General features: G+C 40.0%; 1 gene segment (V, D, J or C); it reads left to right on the top strand.

Annotated features, from left to right (window-relative positions):
• Nucleotides 1–3,776: 3,776 nt before the first annotated feature.
• On the top strand, nt 3,777–21,411 carry LOC142848312 (T-cell receptor gamma chain C region 5/10-13-like). The segment is given in 8 exon segments: nt 3,777–4,088; nt 4,195–4,487; nt 10,628–10,694; nt 12,451–12,780; nt 15,516–15,563; nt 18,024–18,071; nt 19,024–19,068; nt 20,839–21,411. Coding segments are annotated over 7 exon segments (945 nt in total).
• The last annotated feature ends 733 nt before the right edge of the window (nt 21,412–22,144 follow it).

The raw sequence follows: 22,144 nt of genomic DNA, 5'->3' as shown, positions 1-22,144 counted from the left end.
GTTAAATTTAAGTCATACTTGTTTTAAGTAATCCTGGATGCTTCAGAATCTCTATGAATCTTCAGGGGTACAAAGTTCATTGTGTGCCACTTACCTGAAACTTAGCCCATGCTCTGGGTGCTCCAGGCAATTACTGAAGAAGCAGGGCTGAACAGAGCCATCTGGCAAGGCTCCGTCCAGGCAAAAACTCTCCTTTCCATCAACCTTAGATACTATTTCTCTGTCCCTAACAAGATGAAAGCTGGACCACACTTTGTCAAAGGCGATAAACAAGGAGCTTATTGTAGTGTTCAAATGGAACCTTGATTGATAATTTGCTCTAAAATTAAATTTGGGATGACTTTTTATGAGATTTTCTTCATATGTAAGTGTTCCCTCCACAAACAGTAATAGCATCACTGGCAAAGATATGATGATGATGTGTGTGTATGATGTGTGTGTGTGTGTGTGTGTGTGTGTGTGTGTGTGAAGAAAAGAGGAAGAAGAAAAATGTGTTTATTATAGATATAAAGGTAGTACATTAGTTTTATGTTAACTTGTCACAAGCTAGAGTCCTTTGGAAAAAGGGACTCTAAGTTGAGAAAAAGGCTCCATGATATTGGCCTAAATGCAACTCTGTGGAACATTTTTGGGTGAATAATGGTTGATATGGGAGGGCCCAGCTCACTATGGGCAGTGCCATCCCTGGGTTGGTGGTCCTGGGGCCTAGAAAAAATCAGGCTGAGTGAACTGTGTGGAGAAAACCAGAAAGCAGATTTCCTCTGTAGCCTCTAATCAGTCTCTGCTTCCAAGCCTATCACTTCCTCTAACAAATTCCAGAGCTGCCCCTTCAAAATTAGGCATAATTTCTAGATCACTAGGTTCTTTTTTTGTATGTTTTTCTTTCTAACCCAGATCTCTGTAAGGGCACTTTGAAAAACTGCTCTTCAAAATCTACCCTTGAAGAGTTGTCTTTGGTTATCACCTCACGGACTCTGAACAGTCGCTTACCATCCTTGGCTTTAATTATCTTTGAGCGGAGGGAGGAGAGATTCGGAAACATTTCAGGACGGTTCTCTCTGGAGCTCCCTGTGAACATATGAGGCTGCCCACAGACTGCTGGAAGTTAAACACAGGGCCTCAGGTAACACAACGTGGGGTGTGTCTTCCTCTAAATCCACAGCCTATCTCTGATGTCTGCCTTGCCCACCGCAGAGACACGAGTGTCCGCTCATTCGCTCCTCACTATCTCACACTTTGGTTCCTAGAGATCCCATCCAGGGCATTTTTCACTGCCTCCTGCTTCCCACTCTGAGAGTCAGACCCTCCAACCTTGGTCCTCTACCGGTTCCCTCCACCTGTGACAGATTTCGTCTGCTCACATCTGCTTTCGAATTCTCCTGTTATGAGCCTGAAGTCAAGTTTCCAGAACCCTGGCACTCTGTAGCGCATCCCCTCCTCCTGGCCTTTTCATCTTCAGCAGCTCCCTACCCAGAATTTCATGTTTTGATCGTGGGGTTTGGCTGGCGGCTTTTCCTAGGTGCATGCTACATTACCAAGTCTTTCTGGTTAACTCCACTTCCTCTCCACGCTCAGATCAATCAAGGTCTTCCCCACGCAGCTGCTCTCTCCATGAAGTCAGAGGGAGAAGCCTCCAATTGCTGGATAGTGGCGCCCCCTTGTGTCCTCTTCTGTCACAAACTCTCCTGACCATTGTTTTCTATTAGGAACTGTTTCAGGAGATGGAGACCGTGGTTTGTGTTTGTGAAGTAGATGATAAAGAAAAGGAATTAGTGAACTAATGTAAGTGGAGGTATTTTTATTTATTCTGACGCCTGATAAACATAATCATTTGGGTGTAATTTTTGAAAAAAAACTTAATTAAGTAAAAAACAAGAACAAAGTACTTCATTCATTAGACTATGGGACCCCGTAAGTATAAATCCCATGGAAGAGGCTTAAAAGTAGATTAGTGTTTGGCAGCCCTTTAGCGATATCTTTGAGCCGATTTTGCCTGTCTACAAGGTCTGTGTCCTTTAAACGCTTCCTGGCTTCTGTTTGCTCATACATCTGATACTACTAAAATGAGGAACACCCTTCCCACCAATACACATGCGCGCGCGCGCGCACGCGCGCGCGCGCGCACACACACACACACACACACACACACACACACACACACACCACTCACTGGGTGTCTGTGACTCATTTATCAAGCCCATTTATGAAGCGTTCAGTACAGTGGCCTCTAAAAACCGATGGGGACTTCTGACAATGTGAGCTGCACGGGTCAACTGCAGAAGACATCCCTCTAAGCTGGTCATAGGACATCCCTCAGGCAGAGACAGGCAGCGGGAGGCTCCCTGAGAAAGGGGCAAAGAGAGTGAAACAATGGGGAACCATCCTTGTGTGCAGGTGTTTCTGAGCTGTGAAGGGTTACTGTGAAGGAGGGATACATTAAACCACGCTTGTGAACATGCCTTCAGCTTAAATTTCAAGTACAGAAGGAAAGAGGGAGAGAGGGAAAAAGGGAGTGAGGGAGAGAAGGAGGGAGAGAGAGAGAATCTGAGGGATTGGCTTCCTTCAGAGTAATTGGGTTAAAGATTTTATTTTACTGACTTTGTAATAAATGTCGACTCCTCAATTGGAAAGGCATTGACATACAACTTCAATATCAAAGAGTCTGAGAAAGTACTCCATGTGTGTTGTCTGTTGCTCTACGTGTATTTTGCATACACAGAGCACCAGAGGGCTTTGCTCCGTAGTGCAGGAAGGTAAGGAATGCTCATGCCTTTCTTTTATGTTTATTTGCTTACTTATTTGCTGTGGATGCTCATGTGTGCATGTACCATTGGAGGGCAGAGGACAATCTTTACTACTAGTCTCTATGCGCTGGCCATCTGAGTTGAGACAAGACCTCTCCCTAACCTGGAACATGCTCATTTATCCAGGCTAGATGGCCAGGAAGCCCCAAAGATTCATCTAACTCCATTTCAGCACTAAGATTATAAGGAATCTCATGTGTGGAGCAGAAAGAGCCCATGTTTACAGTCCGCTGAAGGAGAATTTCTGTGCTGCAAAGGGTGACAGCATTCCCAAGGACTAGACACACTGAGAGGGGGTGCAAGAGGTGACTCTCTTCAGCTTACTTAGATATTCATTAATAGATCTTTGCTTATCTGAATCATCATAGTTAAGAGTTCTGTATTAGGGAATGTGTGATTTAACCTCTCTTTACCACTCTCTCCATTTGTCAAAGGGAGAAGAACACAGCACCCACTGCATAGGGCTGTAGACAGGGTTAAATGAAGTCATGTAATGAAGCTTGTCAAATGCCTGAGAAACCTCCAGTGGGTATGAAGCACTAATGTTCACTAACATTAAAGCTATCATTGAATGTTAATCATGGCTGTTTCTACCTAATGTATTTGACTCCATGCTTCACTAAGAGGAAATGACACTTTGTATACATGGGCTTGCTTATACCTGTCAACAATTTTAATCTAGTTTTTCTTCAAAGTTCCTATATTAGAAATGAAATATAATTATCCAAGTCACAATCTACTGCGTGACTTTGGAGTAGATAGAAGAAAACACAACATATTTATGTCCTTATACACAGAGTGTCTGCCAAATACAGCATCTGAGGGTTTTTTTTTTTCCTTCCTGGTGCAGAACATCACAGTCAACTTTTGTATCTGGGTCTTGGATCAATAGCAAACCACAAAAACGTAGACGGAACATAACAGATGTCTCTTTTTTCTACCCAGGCAACATAATTACAGTAGAGTGAGGGACTGACCGGTGAGTCTCCCTACTCTGTCAGATGAAGACATACAGACAAAGGATATTTCTTAGGCCTTTAACCTACATATGCGTCTGACCTGCTGCTGTGGGACAGGAAACCCCAGAACTGCTCAGAACTGGAATAGATCATGACCCACCCTGGGGAATCCACGGACCCTGCATTTCTCTGAGGCACTGGGACAGCCCCACCCTCCTGCTTGTGACCTGAGACTTCAGCTCACAGACTACTTCCTGCCTCTTTCTGAAGCGGCCTGACAGTTGGGATGTTGCTCCTGAGTGCGTTCACCTTCTCCTGCCTCTGGGTGTGTAAGTAGACATTTCCACATGCAAGGGACAATGAAGTCCTCCTCATTTCTGTTTCTTCAAATGCCGCTTTTTTGCTCATGAGAATTTGCTCTTTGCTTGCAGTTGGACTTGGGCAGTTGGAGCAACCTGAGATGTCAGTCACCAAAGCCATAGGCGAGAGTGCCCAAATAGCCTGTAAAATCCCTCCAGACCATAGCGACACAGATATACATTGGTACCGGCAGAGAGAAAATCAACAGTTCGACTACCTAATAAATGTCAGGCAAAACTATAATCAACGTCCCTTGGATGGGATAAGCAAGAAAATTGAAGTAAGTAAAGATCGTCAAACTTCTACTTCAACCTTGAAAGTAAATTTCCTGAAGAAAGAAGATGAAGCCTTTTACTACTGTGCCGTCTGGACTTAGCACAACATTAGAGTCTCCAGAACAGCCTGCATAAGAACCGTCTCCCAGCTGTGCCAACCCACATCCTTCTCAGCAAGCACAGCCGCTTGCCACTTGATGCTCAGCTGAGAGGCCACCTGAGCCTTTCCTCGCAGTGCCCAGGGGCTTCCAGGCAACATCTTGGGTTCTATTTCTCCAGTGAGGTTTTGGGGACAGGATGGCCCCCCACTGTTTCCTACTCAGTTAGGGTGTCTGAGAGCTATTCAAATACAGGAAGGAAAGCTTGCAGCATGATTTGGTCTTTTGTTAATTCATTGCACAGAGGTTTGCTGCAAGTGAATGATTTAGAATTAAGTCAGGAGAGGGCAAAATATAAGGAAAGACCTGCATCCCACAGGGATATTTCCCTTTATGGTTTCCTAGATCCTTTGCAAGCACTGGAGATTTTCAGAAACTGAGAGGTCTGTCTTTAATTACAATCTATAGTTTATAGTGCAGAAAGCTAGTGGCCATTACATCTGAAAGTAAGTAATCAGTTTACAGGTGTATATTAGAGACCAAGTACAATGCTCGGGAAGTGGTTTAATGTGACAAAGCTTGGTCCACAGCCTTGGAATCACAGCTGAATCAAAGCAAGCTCTACCCCTATACTTCATTTGTCTGCTAAGAAAATAATGAAAAGAAAAAGCAATAGCATCAAGAAATGCAGTAGGTCACAGAGCAAAATAAAAAAAAAACAGCATGCTATAGTTGGTGGATTGGTAAGAAAGGAAGGGATTAGGATGAAGCAGATAATTGAATGGGTTGGTTAGTGTGACCACAATGTGTTATATACATGTATGAAAGTCTCAAACAATAAATTAACAAAAACACAGTACTACATCTCCTTGCATCTCAGAAATCAACAATATAGAAAACAATAGTTGATAATTAATGTTTATTCTGAGTTTAGTAGTGGGATCATTGAATACATCCAAGGAACAAACACTAAAAGTATAAAACTAAAAATTCCTCTCCCATGCCCTTGAAATCTACTTTCTATAGACTGAAGTTCCAAGGGGAAAACTGCTAGAATCTCCATCATGGTGGTGAGAATTGAAATGTTGTAGTTTTGAGGTCAAATTATCCTGGACTATCATTAACTACTTAACAATTGTTTTTTTTTAAATTTATTTATTTATTAAAGATTTCTGTCTCTTCCCCGCCACCACCTCCCATTTCCCCCCCCTCCCCCAATTAAGTCTCCCCCCAGCCCGAAAGGCAATCAGGGTTCCCTGTCCTGTGGGAAGTCCAAGGAACCCCCACCTCCATCCAGGTCTAGTAAGTTGAGCATCCAAACTGCCTAGGCTCCCACAAAGCCAGTGCGTGCAGTAGGATCAGAAACCCATTGCCATTGTTCTTGAGTTCTCAGTAGTCCTCTTTGTCCGCTATGTTCAGAGAGTCCGGTTTTATCCCAGGCTTTTCCATGTTAATTGTCCTTGATAGTGTCTGAACAAGTATCTTTGTAACTAACAGATAAATCTTTCTGGAATATGTTGGCAGATCACTAGCTGCCACTAACCCATTCTATAAGATATTACCTGTTGTCTATGGTAGAGATTTATGTGGTGATATTTTATTTGTATTTTAATAAGTAAAGCTTTCCTGAAGTTCAGAGAGTAAAACAGCTGCACCAATCAGCCTTACTGATCAGGCAGTGGTGACACACACTTTTAATCCCAGTAGCCACACTAGTTTGCCATAGAAACTGGGTGGTAGTGGTTCGTGCCTTTAATCCCAACCCTGGAGAAGAATGTAAAACGGGAGGAGACAGCTTTCAGACACAGTCTCATTCTGAGATTCCTGGAGGCCGAATCACCATTTCAGATTGAGGTAGAGGTAAGAGCCAGTGGGTGGCTGATTGTTTTGCTTTTCTGACCTTCAGGTTGAACCCCAATTTCTGTCTCTGGGTTTTTACTAATCGTACTACAGATTTCCCCACTTTGCTATAACCCACCTGCTTAATATTTTCACAAAAGTATTTGAAAAGTGCCTTGATTGATGACTTTGTTTTGTTCCATTACCACAAAAATTTCATTAAACTGTCCCATGTTGGAACACAGCATTTGTGATCATCTCAACCCATGTTCCTGCGCAATGATCACTTATAGTTCCCTCTGAAATACTTCATCTTTTATTCCCATTGAAGTGAGAGCTATGTTTCACAAAGATACTTCAAAGAATTAATGGGGGAAAATTCTGATCTCAGAAAGTATATTCTAATCACAACATTTGGAAGGTCAAGGAAAGAATGGCATGGTATTGTGGACAGCAACATAGTAAGATACTTAGTTCAGAGGGAAGGAGGGCAGGGAAGTGCAAGGCGGAAGAGAGTTTTTGATATTATTGATGTAATTAGTATTAATAATACATGTACTTACAATTTGGGCCTCTCCATGGTTTTGGTAAAGTTTTGGTAAAGTTGATAAAGATACATCTGCATCTTTGGCTTGTAATTCTCCTCCATCTTCTATACATATTTAGGCTTGTTCTTTCTGCATGTCCCAAAGGCCTCGCATGTTGCATTCTTATGGCTAAGATTCATTGTTTTCTTTGACCTAATGATCCAATTCTTTCACGTTGCCTCCAAGTGCTGATATTCTGTTCTCCACATGATCATGCATTGTTGACACTTTCCATTCTGCTTTTCACAATGTGACCGACTGAGTTCTACACTTCCAGCATCTTTTCTGATTGAATTTTCTTCCCTCTCTCTCGCTTTTGTCAGCTGTATTTTCAGGTTCTCAATTGTCTTCATCATTTTTTGTTTTGTTTTTTTCCTGAGACAGGGTTTACCTGTAGCTTTGAAGCCTATCCTGGAACTAGCTCTTTTAGACCATTCTGGCCTCGAACTCACAGAGATCCACCCGCCTCTGCCTCCCGAGTGCTGGGATTAAAAGAGTGTGCCACCACCGCCTGCCTTTCTCTTCATTATTTTATTCAGCTATTTGTTTTTATCTCTTAGAATTCATCCAGGACTTTTTTTTTTTTTGAGACAGGGTTTCTCTGTGGTTTTGGAGCCTGTCCTGGAACTAGCTCTTGTAGACCAGGCTGGTCTCGAACTCACAGAGATCCGCCTGCCTCTGTCTCCCAAGTGCTGGGATTAAAGGCGTGCGCCACCATCGCCCGGCTCAGGACTTTTTTTTTTTCTTAAATTCTCTATGTAGCTCTGGTTGTCCCGGAACTTGCTTTGCAGACCAGACTGGCCTTGAACTCAAAAGATCCACCTGCCTCTGCCTAACAAGTATTGGGATTAAAGGCATGTGCCACCATGTGTAGCTCAGGAGTTTATTCTTCTTTTAAATTTAAATGATTTTATTTTATTTTATATTCCATCCATAGTTCTCTCCCTGCCCTCCTCCCTCCTCCTTCCCACCTTCCCCCAAGTCCACCACCTATCCATTCCTAGCAACGGGTAAGGGATCCCATGGGAAGTCAACAAGTACAGTTAGTTGGGGCAGGACCAAGCCCCTCCCCCCTGCATTAAAGTTGAACATAGCATCCAACTGTAGGGAATGAACTCCAATAAGCTAGCTCATGCACCAGGGATAGATCCTGGTCCTATTGCCAGGTGCTTCACAGATAGTCCAAGTTTCACCACTCTCTCCCACATATGGAGGGTCTGGTTCAGTCCCATGGAGGCTCCACAGCTGTAGGTCTAGAGTTCATGAGTTTTCACGAGATTGGTTCAGCTGTCAATCTTGGGGCAGTCTATCTGAAGAAGGCTTGCTCTTGTGGCTGAGGCAGGTGGGAAGGCGGGCTTTTGCCCTGGGGCCTTGGGCCTAGAGACTGGGCTGTCCAGCTGAGAGGCTGGTCACCCACCTCTGGTCCACTCTGTGTAGTCAAGGGTATATTTTTATCCATTTGAGAGTTAATTCATATTAACTGAATTCTCAGAATGTATTTATAATTAAAAAAACATTTTTCTAGAGTTTTGTGTAAATCATTCTCACTGGGAACTGCATATTTGGTAATTTTGGAGGAGACACAGTCTCAGCTTTTCCTATTCATCATGTTTTAACACTAGATTTGCAAACCTGGAGGTAATTTGCTGGTTCAGGTTTTGGTGTAAGTTTCTGGCCTGCCTTCACTGTGAGTGGGTGTTTAGATCTCTATGCTTGATATTCCCTTGGCTTCGTTGGTTTTATATCAGTTAGATGATGCTGAAGGTCAGCAATGGAGGCACTCCATACGGATTTATGAGTAATGAAGCTGTACTAATGCCAGCACAGTTGGGAACTACACTACCTCTGACCTCACCAGTTGGTGTTCTGCTTGAGTTGGCATGGAAATAATGGGATGCCATAGTTGTCAGGGGTGTTGTCTTTAGAATTTGGGGAGCAGGCAATGTCTTCTGGTGGTGGGAGTTGGAGTACCAGAGATGAGTAGTGTGGTGTCCTACCTGAGGAATGGGCAGCTTTTCTGGAGGGTTCTGTACATGATGGGGTAGTTTGGGATGACAAGAGTTGGCTAGGTATGTTCAATTTATCTTTATTTTCCTTTATTTCTTAGTGCTTACTAAATCAATCTTTGTTACATACACACTCCCTGACATTGTGTGACTTTGGTTAAATTACATATCTTTAATTAATTTTCCTAATTTTCAATGGAGAACAAAACAATATTGACCTTAATGAACTATTAAGAGGGCTCATCAAATAACACACAAAGTTTTGTAATGCCCGTACTAATCCCTCATTCGACAATTGAGGCATTCGACTGATGTTCTGGATTGTTAGCACCATATTAGTGCAGGTAATTATTTAGAAAACTAAATATATGCGACTGTCTAAAATACACAGGTTTGTTTTTAATGCACATTAAAATGGTGCAAGGACATGTTATGTCATCTTTAAATTGTTCACTTAATGGAAAAACTTAAAAGCAAAACAAAGTCTAAAGCAAATTTCTATGGCTGGGTGGTCAGAAGCCTAAAGTTGAGATGGATGTAAATTCTCCCTGCAGCCTATCTCCCCAGTTCTAGCAGAGGTCCTGGTTGGCTCCCAGCACTCACACAAAGGCCCACAACTGACTGTAACTCCAGTTCCAGGGCATTCATGCCCTCTTCTGGCTTCTATTGGCACTGAGCATGCACGTGCTATGCAAAACATATATGCAGGCAAAATACTGACATGCGTAAAACTAAAATTTTAAACATTTACATTTAATACCATAATCAGGACATAATTTCTTCTACAGTTTTGTCCTCCCATCTGCATTGGTGACTGTGAGTGAACTGTTCATGGATGGTTGTTCTGATTACCAACCTCCATCTTTAGGGACAGAGTTCATGTCTGCTCATGTAACTTAAACGTGGGCTCCTGGACCTGGAGATGACATGGTGGCCAGGTATGCCTTTTAGGAGCTTCTCTTGTGCTCCAGGGGTTTCTGGCCATTCCTCTTCTCCAGAGGTGAGTTTCAGAAAATCACAGAAATGCCTTTAGGGTTTCCCCAACAGAATTACAGAGCACTGGGTATTAATTTGCTCTTTCCAGTGTAAATAAAGGATTTATAATTTTATGGAAGATAGAATTGTATAATTTTATTTTCCTATATGAGGGAGATCAAGAAATCATCAAAGAAACCATTTCCTAGTTGCCACCACCCTGATAATAAATCATTTTGGCAAGAGATCGTGTGACTTCCTAGAGCGTGGAAGGCTTGGCTCAGCATCCTCGGTTGCCACATTTCCATTGCCATGACTGGAGAGCTTTCTCCCTTAAGAAGTCCCCAAATTACTGAAGTCATAGCCTTGGTACTTCTGAGAATAGAGGCATATTTGATGAATTACCTTAGCAGTTTCAGCAATATTAAGCATCTGGGAGTTAATTCTCAGAATGTTTCCTGCTAACATAGGAAAGCTGTTGGTTTGTGGCATGGCCCAGCCTTCTTCTGCTTTTAGCCTTCCCATTGTTTGTTGGTACTTTCCAGTAGCTGTTGCCTCAGAAGAGAGAACAGTTTGTGAGGTCAGTTCACACAGAAACTTAAAAACTCCTGGATAACAGAAAACTTTCCAAAGGAATCCAGGTCAACTTTGTAAGACAGAGTTTCTAAAAGACTCATCATTCTGCAGCTCAAGAGAGGGCTCATGTTTTTGTAGAAGGTCTGAGCAGTGTGACAGCTCAACATGGATCAAGAAATTTTCAAAAGGGACAAAGCTCATAGTAATTCCCTCAGGTAAGGAAGCTGCTTTATTTACTGCTAACTTAGTAGTGAGTAACCAATGAGATTTTTCTCATTTTTAGAAATTGAAAAACAATTTATCAACCGTATCTGGCCATAACTTCGCAGTTATGAGTTATTGAAAATAGAAATAAAGCTACGTTGTAAGCAATTTCTTCTTTCTTTGTTGGTCAGCAAAATGCGATCCTGTATTTAAAATACATACACATAAGTAGAAGTTAGAATTCGGTGAAGACTATTCACTAATATTGCTACTATATAAAGCTACTTTTCTATAGAAGGTCTTTTAAGCAGTACTCCTCAAAGAGTAATTTGATTTGCTCAGAGACACAATCTGTCATACACCTATGTTGCCAACTGAACCTCAAGAATCAGGAACTTTAAAGTTGTTTTGTCTGTGTTGAGTCACTCTGGAGTTTTTAGCAGAAAATCTTCAGCCCAAGAACAACACTTGTCAGTGATTTTACTCTTTCTAGGGTTAGAGGGAAGAAAAAAGACAACCAAACCAGAAAATAGTAGGAGTACCAAGAAGAAATGAACATGATGGATATGGCTGTAGAAATTTTACAAGAATTTTTGATACAAACAATTTTATTAAAGAATATGAACATTGTACAAATAACATAATAGGATTTAGCTTTATGTATGTATGAACTATAAAATGCTCATACACGAACTATGTAATACTTACATGTAACAATCAAACGTATGTGACTATTAGTGAAAGCTTATTTGGACAAGTAGATAGCAAACCACATCATATTGACAAATTCTAGGAGAAGCATAGAGTTTAAACTTGGATGCCAGAGATGGATCAAGTGTCTCTTAAATCAGATAAATTTATATTCAGACACATTTGAGAACATATTCCTATTTTTTTCTTAGTAATGCTTCAACTCTAAATGAAACAAAAAGTTAAAGTTTTTTCTAAAGCCAAACAGAACATGTAAGTGTATAACTCTGTAAGATTGTTTAAAGAAGTCCCCAAATCTACAGTTTTAGACACTGTCAATCATTGGGAAGGGAAAGTTTAAAAACAGTCCGGCTCTCAAGCCTAGAGTGGTTTAGATGTAGAAATGAGATGCTGTGGGATGACAGAGAAAGAGTAAGAGCTGCAGAACTGGGCAGAGATCCACAGGCACAGGCAAGGGATCAACTCAGTGCATGTTATTGTACAATGGAGGAAACGGCCACTAAAACAGGCAACTTGCCTCGCGACGTCTCATATGTGAGATCATACAAAAGAAGCACATTTGAGAGTCATCTAAGCGAAGGGTGGGCTAATTGAATTGCTAATGCATGGGAGAGTGATTTAGCCAGACAGTCTAAGGGACAAGTGGGAGGGAAGCCTAGCCATTAGGGAGTGTAGATCCCAGTCCTCAGAGACATCATATAGTTATTCTCAATACTCCTTCATCCATCTTGAAAATGTGATCTAATCTGAAAAAAACACAGGAGATGTAGCAAAGAATCCGTGCTGGCTTGTGGAATAACAAAAGACATATTTCAATTAGGCCCCTCCAGTCAACAACTGACTTCTAGAAGACATGCAAAAAGCTCTACTAATCATGTATCTCTAAAATGAGGACAATAGTAAATCTCTGCAACCTAATGAAGGGTGAAAGTCTACAGTAGGTGCTAACTCAGTCATAATTTGTCTTCCTAGCACAGTGTTCCAGATTCTGCCAAATCCATGTAACAGTTGAATCTCCATGGTAATTCTCTTTTTATATTTTATATTTTCCTACAGGCAAACGCTTCGATTCAGACATTTTCCCCAAGCCTACCATTTTTCTCCCTTCTGTTGCTGAAATGAATCTCCATAAGGCTGGGACATACCTTTGTCTCCTCGAGAAATTCTTCCCTGATGTTATAAGTGTATATTGGAGAGAAAAGGGTAGTGATAAGGTTCTGGAATCTCAAGAAGGAAATACCATGAAGACTAAAGATACATACATGAAGTTAAGTTGGCTGACTGTCGCTGAAGATTCAATGAATAAGGAGTATGGATGCATAGTCAAACATGAAAACAATAAGGGAGGAGTTGATCAAGAGATTCTCTTTCCTCCCATAGATAAAGGTATGTATACATTAATGTAAATGTGTTTCCAGAAAACATATGTAAAAGGGAATGATCCTATTGTTATAATATGTATTGATAAAAAATGAATCTTTCTTAAATCTTACTACATATATTATAAACATAAAACCAGGCATGTCTCACAGAATGTTATAGGAAAAAATAGCAAAATGTTTGTTTTTAATTTACTCAGCCTCAGTTATACTATGTAAAATATGTAAATACTAAACAAAATATTTTTTAGAATTGATGCATGAATTAAATGAAACAACATGTCTAAAGGCGTTTAGCCATTCAGGGCATGAAATGTTGAAATGCTGTTTCCACTTTTGCTGTCTGTACTTGATTCAGACACAAGAACAATACACACCTTCCAGAAATGTCCCACCATGTAAAATAAACAAAACTTCCAAATTCAATGTAAATGCACTAAATTTTGTCTTTAAGTTCATTTAGTTTTTAACTGACAAGATAGTGCTCATATAAAACATTTATATTCAATAAAAAGTAGAACTATTTGGCCATTGAAGATTTACGGCAGTCCTGAGAGTTCTGATTTTTGCTTTACATGTCACTGTTGATAGCATTCCTAATTTAAGTGTGGATGAGGCTCACATATACAACACGTTTCTGTTTTCCATGGTGAGTTGTTCTCTTGCCATTTGGGTAAACAATTGCTCAGCCACCTGCATGCCAGCTCTGAGTGAGGTGTGGGTGAATAGGATGAGGTAGTGACCCAGTGGCTTCAGTGAAGAGCTCGTACTCTGTTTCACATCATTTAGAATTCTGCGTTATTCAGGAGCCATGTCCTAGACACAGCTAGGCAGAAGAGTGAGTAGGCAAAGACAGGTAATGGGACAGTAGCTAGCTCTCCATATGGGTGTGTTCTTATCCTGAGTCTTGAAAGCATACCGAAGGACCCAGAATGAAAAAGAAACAGAACCCATTATTTTTTCCCATGTGCTTGACAAAACCCTATTGATCTAGTAGAGAAATACACAAAGGACAACACATGGGGACATCTTTGCCATTCAGCCGTTACATGTTCTCACTAAGTCTTCATCCTCTGGAAGACTTTATTTCAGCAGCTGCCAGTGAAGTCTGTAAAGATGCCCACCTTTGCGTAGGGTTTTTATGAAGAGAAAACAAATTAGTGGCAATGAAGGAAGTTGTTGTTTGCCACAGCGTAGCAAATCATTACGAGAGAGTCCCCATGTTCAGTTTCCAGCTTAAAGAGATAAAGGCAAGACAAATATACAAACTGGAAGTTAGCATAGACATTATATTGGTTTAATTATGTTGGGACTTTTCTAGTGGTCAAGGAAAAATAAAGGGTAAAACCATTGGTGATGAATGCATGCAGTGGAGAGGTTCCCATTATTATAATTTACTTACAATGGACTCTGAAAAAAGTGTTTGCCGTGCGTGCCTCATGCAGGAAAGAAATCAAGGCATTTTTTTGGTAACAGCTTTCAGCAAAGAACTTCTAATGCTGTCACTGAGAAGACGTTTTGTTTTGTGTAGTTTGTCTTGATAAAAAAAATGTTAACGACATGATTATCAAAGGACATGAAGTTGATCGCTCTCCTTAGTCTGAGAGAGTTTAGAAACTCATAGATTATATTCTTATATTCTTAGTAACCCTATTTATTCTTTCATACCTCAATAAGTTCATGCTGGTAGAGATTTTATTTATTTTTTAGATAATAAAGTTACTAAAAGGATAAAAAATAGATTTTTAGAGCCATTAAAGCAAATCTTGAAGAGAGAAAACAAACATGACTGTATTTACATTTTTGCCAAACACACCCAAATCCATTTTAATGCACATAGAACTTATTCTTCAGTAACATTCCACAGTAAAAGAAATCCACACCTATGAGAACACTTTTAGCAGAAGAATAAGCTTAAAGAACGGGTGTGTGCTTCTCTAATACTATTTAAAATAAGCAAGCACATTATTTTTGTTTTTTGTTTTTTTTTAAAAAAAACTCATAGGTACCCCTGTCTCAAGTTCCACAAAGGAAACTAGTAATATAACTTGGATTATCTGTTCATCCCCAGAAATAACTGCACTGGGACCTTCAGACATTATAGTAAAAAGAATTGAAATCTTAGCAGGTTTTCCTTTATCTCTTTTTTCTTTCTTTCTTTCTTTCTTTCTTTCTTTCTTTCTTTCTTTCTTTCTTTCTTTCTTTCTTTCTTTCTTTCTTTCTTTGACAGGGTCCTACTCTGTAGACATGGCTGGCCTGGAATTTACTGGATAGACCAGGCTTGATTTTTTTTTTTCACAGTGCGACACATCAACACATCAAGTCAAGTATATGCAAGCCCACATGTCAACCAATATTTTGCTTATTTTTCTATTGAGCATGAATTTGTAAATCCTCTCTTTTGAAGCAGAAGCTTTTCTAGTACCTATGAGTACACAAGAAAAGTGGGTCTGGGAGAGAAGTTTTAGGAAGTTTTACATTGAGATTATGATAATGGTGCAATCTTTGTAAACTTCAATGTGTTTACATGTAGAAACATCTTTTATGAATGTCACCCACAGAATTACATGCAGTGCAATTAATGTTTCTGGGATTGCAAGGCTCATATTATAATGGATGTCTTTCTGTTGACATTATATTTAATATGCAAATGTGTACAAATAGGTATATGAATATATTCACACACATATATATTGTGAAGTCATAGCCATAGTTGACTAATGTTTGCTTTTTCCCCTTTAGTTGCCACCATCATTGATCCCACAGAAGCTTCTTTGAAAAGTGAAAATGGTAAGTTTTAGATTATATTGTCTTCCTCTTAATCATCTAAACATTTGAATCCACCTTGCTTTCAGTAGAAAAACAGAACAACTGAATTTTGCTGAACAGACTGAGTGACATTTATAGAAATCAGTCATTCCCTTGACATCATATTAACGTAGCAAATTAACAAATGAGAGTTCAGTGAGATGCTCTGAACAACTACAAAGAAGACCCTAGTCCGTCCGTCCGTCCGTCCGTCCGTCCGTCCGTCCATCCATCCATCCATCCTTCCATCCTTCCATCCATTCAATCAACCACCCAACCACCTCACCATCCACCCACCCACTCATTCATCCATCTATCCATCCATCCGACCACCCCACTACACACCCATTTGCTCATCATTTAATGACTGGGAAAACTGTGATATCAAGTTATTCTAGCATTGCTTATAAACATTGATGCCTATTATCAATCAACTTAACTATCATAACATGTCTGTCTATTAAAGCTATAGATATTGAGTATTTAAAACATATATGCTTTTATCAACAAAAATCTGAAAATAACATTCCTGAAGATCATATAATTTTCACTGAAAAGGTATTAATGTATGTTATAATTCTTCATAAAATTTTAAAGTACAAAAAAAAAAACCCAACACCTCAATTTCAATTCAGAAAACCAGACACTTAAAAAAAAAACTACACAGGCTTCTCTTGTCTATCCTCAGAATGTAGCTACAGAAATATGCACAGAAATGAAGAGAAAACAATGTATTCTTTATAGGATAGTTCATTTTGGAGGATAATAAATTCAGGGCTTGAGGGCAAAGGGTTGCTCATCTAGAAAAAGATGAAGTGCCACGTATCAAAAGGCATTGTAGCTGTAGTCCATGCCCTGCAATTACACACAATTCAGAACCCCCCTTTTTGTTAGTGTACAAACAATGGGTTTCATGACACCACTTTCATGCATGTGTACTTTCACTTTGCTCCTCCTTGCCCCTGGTTACCATCACTAACCCTTCTTCTCCACTCTTGCTGGAATCCACAATTCCTCCTTCATATTTATGTATTCATAACCTCGACAACTCAGAGACATCATGCAGCATCTGTCCTTGTAAGTCAGTTTTATTGTTTTACATGATAATCTCTGCATCCTTTATTAACCCTCAGATGATAATTTCTTCCTTTCAAAATTATTTTTAATGCTTTTACCTGAAAGGGAATTATATCTCACTTCCCATTTACCTTTCTTCCCTCCAGCACCTTCCAGTTATTCTCCCCCAATCTCCTCCAGTGCCCCAGACTTCAAAGTTGACAGCCTCTTTTGGAATATGTGTGTGTATGTGTGCGTGTGTGTATGCATGTGTGTGTCTCTGTGTGTGTGTGTGTTTGTGTCTGTGTGTATTTGCAAAAATATTTAAGTAGAACCTGTGGAATCCATTTTTATTGTTTGTGTGTTTTTGGTTTTAAAGCTGACTACTCAAATTGGACAATCAATAAGGAGTTTTATCCCTGAGAGAGGCTTATTCTCCTTTCAGAAGTCAATAGCTTCCTGTAGTTCTTTGTGGGACCCCAAGTTTTCTCCCTTCTACATTAACATGTCCACTGATATTGTTGCTGTTTCCATCTTGTTTATGCAGCCTTTTCTGGGACAGATTGTTTCACAGAAGACTTCCTGGTATTGTGGCTACAGTCTGTCTTCTTCCTCTTGCGGGATGTCCCCTAGTCGTAGGTGCAGGAACTGTGATGTTGATGTAAATGTATACATCAGGGCTGGGTTTTCACAGCTCATTGGTCTCTGCACTGTGTCCAGTTGTCCTGTTCTGTTTTGGTCTTCATTTGGTGAAAAAGGAAACTTCTTTGGTGAGGGGCAAGAGCTACACTTATTTGTAGGTATAATGTTTAGAAAAATTGTGCCGATCTAGTAAATTGGTGGTAGTAGATTCTTTTCCTAAGGCTTATGACTTCACTATGCTGGGAAGCTGGCTAGTTTCCAGTACCAGCTAGAGTTCCACCTATAGAATTGGCCTTAACTCCAATTAGTAGTGAAATAGTGTATCACAGGTGTGGTGAAAAATAAGTTATGTAAGCCGGGCGGTGGTGGCGCACGCCTTTAATCCCAGCACTCGGGAGGCAGAGGCAGGTGGATCTCTGTGAGTTCGAGGCCAGCCTGGTCTACAACAGCTAGTGCCAGGACAGGCTCCAAAGCTACAGAGAAACCCTGTCTCAGAAAAACTAAAAAAAAAAAAAAGTTATGTACACTTCACTAACTTTGAAATTTTTGTGTACAAAAACAGGTGACAACTGTTTTCTATGGAATTTCAGAGTAACATCAATTATTCTGGGAATTGCAAGCTTTATATTTTTTAATATGGCTTCTCCAGTCTCTGCATCAATTAATGCAAACTGCATTTGTATTAATACACACACTTTCAAATAATAAGCATGAATAACTAACTAGCACTTTAATTTCTTTCAGCTTTCACAAGTATTAATCCCAGAGAAAGTGTTCTGAGACATGAAAATGGTAAGTTTTAATTTATTTTTGCCTTTGTCTCATGAGAAACTGTTTTTCTACGCTCTATTATCTTGCCTTCTGGCCATCTTCGGATTAATGTTAAAAAGCAAACAAACAATTAAGCTAGACTGCCTGGCCAGTTAGCCTAAGGCAGCTCTTCTTTCTTTGCCTATATAGTACAGTGACTACCAGAATGTACCCAAGTCTAACATTTTTACATGTGTTATGAGGATCAAACTTAGATTGTTATGTTTTCAAGACAAGCACTTTTAGCAATGAATTTATTTCCCAAACAAAGAAACTGTCATAAAGAAGTCATGTAAGATTTTGACTATATCTTTAAAGCCTAATTCTTTCTTCCACATGGAGCCATTCAGAATTTAACTCATTTAAGTCCTACTGTGAAATTAAATACAATGAATGTGTATCATTTAATACATTGCCTGGTATAGCAATAATCACTCTACAAGTATGAGCTTTCATTATCACTTCTATCTGATGAGATTAATCTCTCTCCCCCCACCCCCTTTCTCACACACACATTTTGTAAACTGAGACTGCTTTTTTGTTTCCCAGCCACCCAGACCCAAATAATCACCCAGAAACGATATTAATTACAACACTGTTTGGCCAATGACTCAAGAGTATTCCTAGTTCGCTCTTATATCTTAAATCAATCCATTTCTATTAACCTATATATCACCATGAGGCTGTGGCCGATCAGTAAGGGCCCGGTATCCTTCTCTTTTGGCAGCTACTTGGCGTCTGCCTAACTCCATCTTCTTTCTCTATCTCTGCTTTGATTATCTGCCTTGCTATATTCTGCCCTGCCATAGATCAAAGCAGCTTCTTCATTAACCAATGGTAATATAATATATTCATGGAATACACACACACACACACACAAACATGTCAAATAATAGCCATGGTAACTCACTAGAACTTTTCTCATTTCTTCTAGTTAATAATTCTACTGATCTGGAAGCTTGCTTGGAAAGAAGAAAGGGTATGTCTTATTGTTTGCTTACCTTTATTTTATTAGAGAGAACATGACCTTAATCTTTGTAACTTTGAACTTCTCTGATTTAAAGAAAGTCATAATGACTGGAATTGCATGATAAACTGAGTGATAGTGTAATTTGACCCATTACTTCCTAGTCAACAACTGATCTTCATACAGTATGACTTTGATTAGAGGCTACAGACTCTTTAGGTTTTTTTTTCCTCCTAGTACTCATCACATTTCCTGCACTTACAGAGTTCATTTTAGACAAAAGGCTCTTGATTTGGGTGTATGTGTATATGTTGCATACTTCATTTACTTTTCTCATACACTGTAATAGTTTCCTCCATTTTTCAGTTGTGTAAGCAAACATGAAGTCCTCTGGACATGTCACAATCCATATCTGGGGGGTGGGTTCCAACTCGGATCATCAAATGGCAATTTGATCATTACTCAGTTGTGTATTTTCCCTCTAATTCAGTGTAAGGAATTGCCTATGGTGCAATATCACACGAATTGGGAAGAACATAGACTTCAGACTGACACCTATCAGACTAGTGGTCCAGTCATTTTAACAATCAGTGTGCACAAATATGCATGAATGACTTCCACTGTGTAAGCAAAATGTTCTTCATGTGACAATGGAGAATAATACCTCAAATTCACAGTTATTTCAATGAGTGTCTAGATGTCACATGTCCAGCATAGTTATCATATTTAATAAGCATAGTGAGTAGTAGTTTCTGGGTCCTTTATCCCTACATATGCACCAAAAGGAGACTCATATATTTATTATAGGGCTGACTGTTCATCCATATTCTCAAAGCCATGAGCTAAGAATCTGAGGTATCACATGAGGAATGGACCTGAACAAGGACAGAGTTTGCAATATTCAGTATTTGCGATCTCTTATGCAGAAAAAAAAAACCATGACCTTGACTCACTAAGTGGTTACTGTGGTTTTCCAATTCCATCATTGTTTTAATTGATGACAACACATATTTCTTATAAAACTACAAAATATTTTGGTTCCAATTGCCCATTATAAACTAATGAGAACATTGAGAGAGACCGGTGAGAGTCTTGGGAAGTCTGGATTGACAAGTTCCTTCAGGCTTTTCTGAAGTCTAGAACCTCCCATGTACCCTGCTGTGCTGCTTTTCTATGAACAGCGCCTCCTGATAGCACTGCAGGCAGTGTCTACAACGCTGCAGATGCTCTGCTCTGTATTCATGTTTATATTCTACATCTGGGGCGATAGTTACACTTGGAGATGTAAAAGTTCTTTAAAGTCACTTCTGTGGACTAAGACTTCAGCTGTACTTACTCAGTACCTTTTAGGCAAACTACCTTCCTGTGCCCTCTGCAAATGGAAATGAAAATAATTCCTTCACCAATAGCTATCAACTTATTGAAAAGACTAAAGTTTCATGGGCAAAGATGTCAGAATATTGTTTATAATTTGCTTTGTACATGATGGATATTATTTGCTTTATTTAGAAACACTGAAAGTGAAGAATTCTAAACGTATTCCCCATTTAACCTTCAAAAGGATCCATCTACCCCAAGTGCAATTTCTCTTTTCAGTAGTAGTAAGATTATAAATGAACTTATCAGGGGTTGTTATCAATCTGACTTCCAAGATGAGTCCTCTTGCTGGTTCTGGTAAGAGTGCTAGATGTTGTCACTCAATTTAGGTCACCAGAAAAAAGTCCCCTATCTGTTCTATTCTGTCAAAAGAGCAAATGGGAACTAACTACAGGATTCTCTTAGATCAGCTGCAGCTTCAAGTTACCAATACCTTGGCATTCTACACCTACCTCAGCCTGTTCTCCAAGAGTGTGGTCCACTTGGCCTTCGTTATCTTCTGTCTGTGTGGAAGAGCAGCAGTGCATCGTGATGGCCGAAGTTCATGATGGATGATGCAACAGGAGGGTCATGTTTTTTGCATCCTTTTTCTGCCCTCGATGTCTTATGAGGGTCTAGCTGGATGTGCTTGCTGCTTTGAGCTCCTCAAGGTCACATATGAGGAATTTAGTATCCTTACTATACAGATGTTTTCAACAGAGAGGGAAATGATCAACTTTACAACAAATAGTAGCCCATGAGAGCACCCAGCCATCCTGACCCATCTTCTCTCAGTGCCCAGTGCCCCCCACCCACCCAACAGCCCAGAGCATCACAGGCCCAATGTAGACAAACTGCAACTTTTAGTCAGTCCACTTCATGTCCTTCAACCAGATAATGCCCTAAAAGCTTCTACATCATATGCTCTGAAGAACCTTATTTGAACTTGAACTCTGTGCTTTGCTTGCTAAATACAATAAAAATCATGTCTACCTTTGATATGATGTGTGCTTTTATTTGTGACAGTGACTGAAAGTTCAAGGTGCAAAGCAACACGACAATCTAGTTATGACATGCAATGCTTGTTCATAACAAGGTCCAAAACTATATTCCTAAGTTTGTCCCTAAGATGGTGGCTGGGACACTGTTCTGGAGCTATGGGTCCAAGGAGCTGCGGCCAAGTGGAGAAGCCCAAATGATTGTTCTCCCAGGGAAAACTAAGCCTGGCTCATTTGGCTTCAGCCATTCCCATGGAAACAGGAAAAGGTCTAGTAGGATGTGAGCAATGTGGTCAACTCTGTCCCTGTTTCACAGTATCATGCTTCCCAATCCTCACACTGTTCCCAGGACAGCGGCCCAAACTCCACAGCGGAGTTGGGGAAGTGAGGCAGAGATGGGTATAAATTCTCCTACAGCCTATGCAGCTTATAAAAACAGCAGCTAGGTTTGAGCCCAGACTGCCTGGCTTCAGGAGCCCAACTATTTCCTTCTAAAGCATTTGGTTATAGAGCAGAAACAAGGTATTCCTCAGGAAAACCTTCCTCACCAGACTAGGAACTGCTCAAGGGAATTGTCTCTTGTAAGGAGGGAGGCAGCTTGTTGGTTCCCAGCTGCTTAGCCTCAAAATAATCATGCAGAAACCAAATGATTTAAATCACTACTTGGCCCATTAGCTCTACCTTCTTATTGGCTAACTCTTACATCTTAATTTAACCCATTTCCATTAATCTGT

This window comes from Microtus pennsylvanicus, chromosome 4 (assembly GCF_037038515.1).
Source record: "Microtus pennsylvanicus isolate mMicPen1 chromosome 4, mMicPen1.hap1, whole genome shotgun sequence".
NCBI lineage: Eukaryota > Metazoa > Chordata > Mammalia > Rodentia > Cricetidae > Microtus > Microtus pennsylvanicus.
This window is presented reverse-complemented; position numbering and strand designations above follow the sequence as displayed.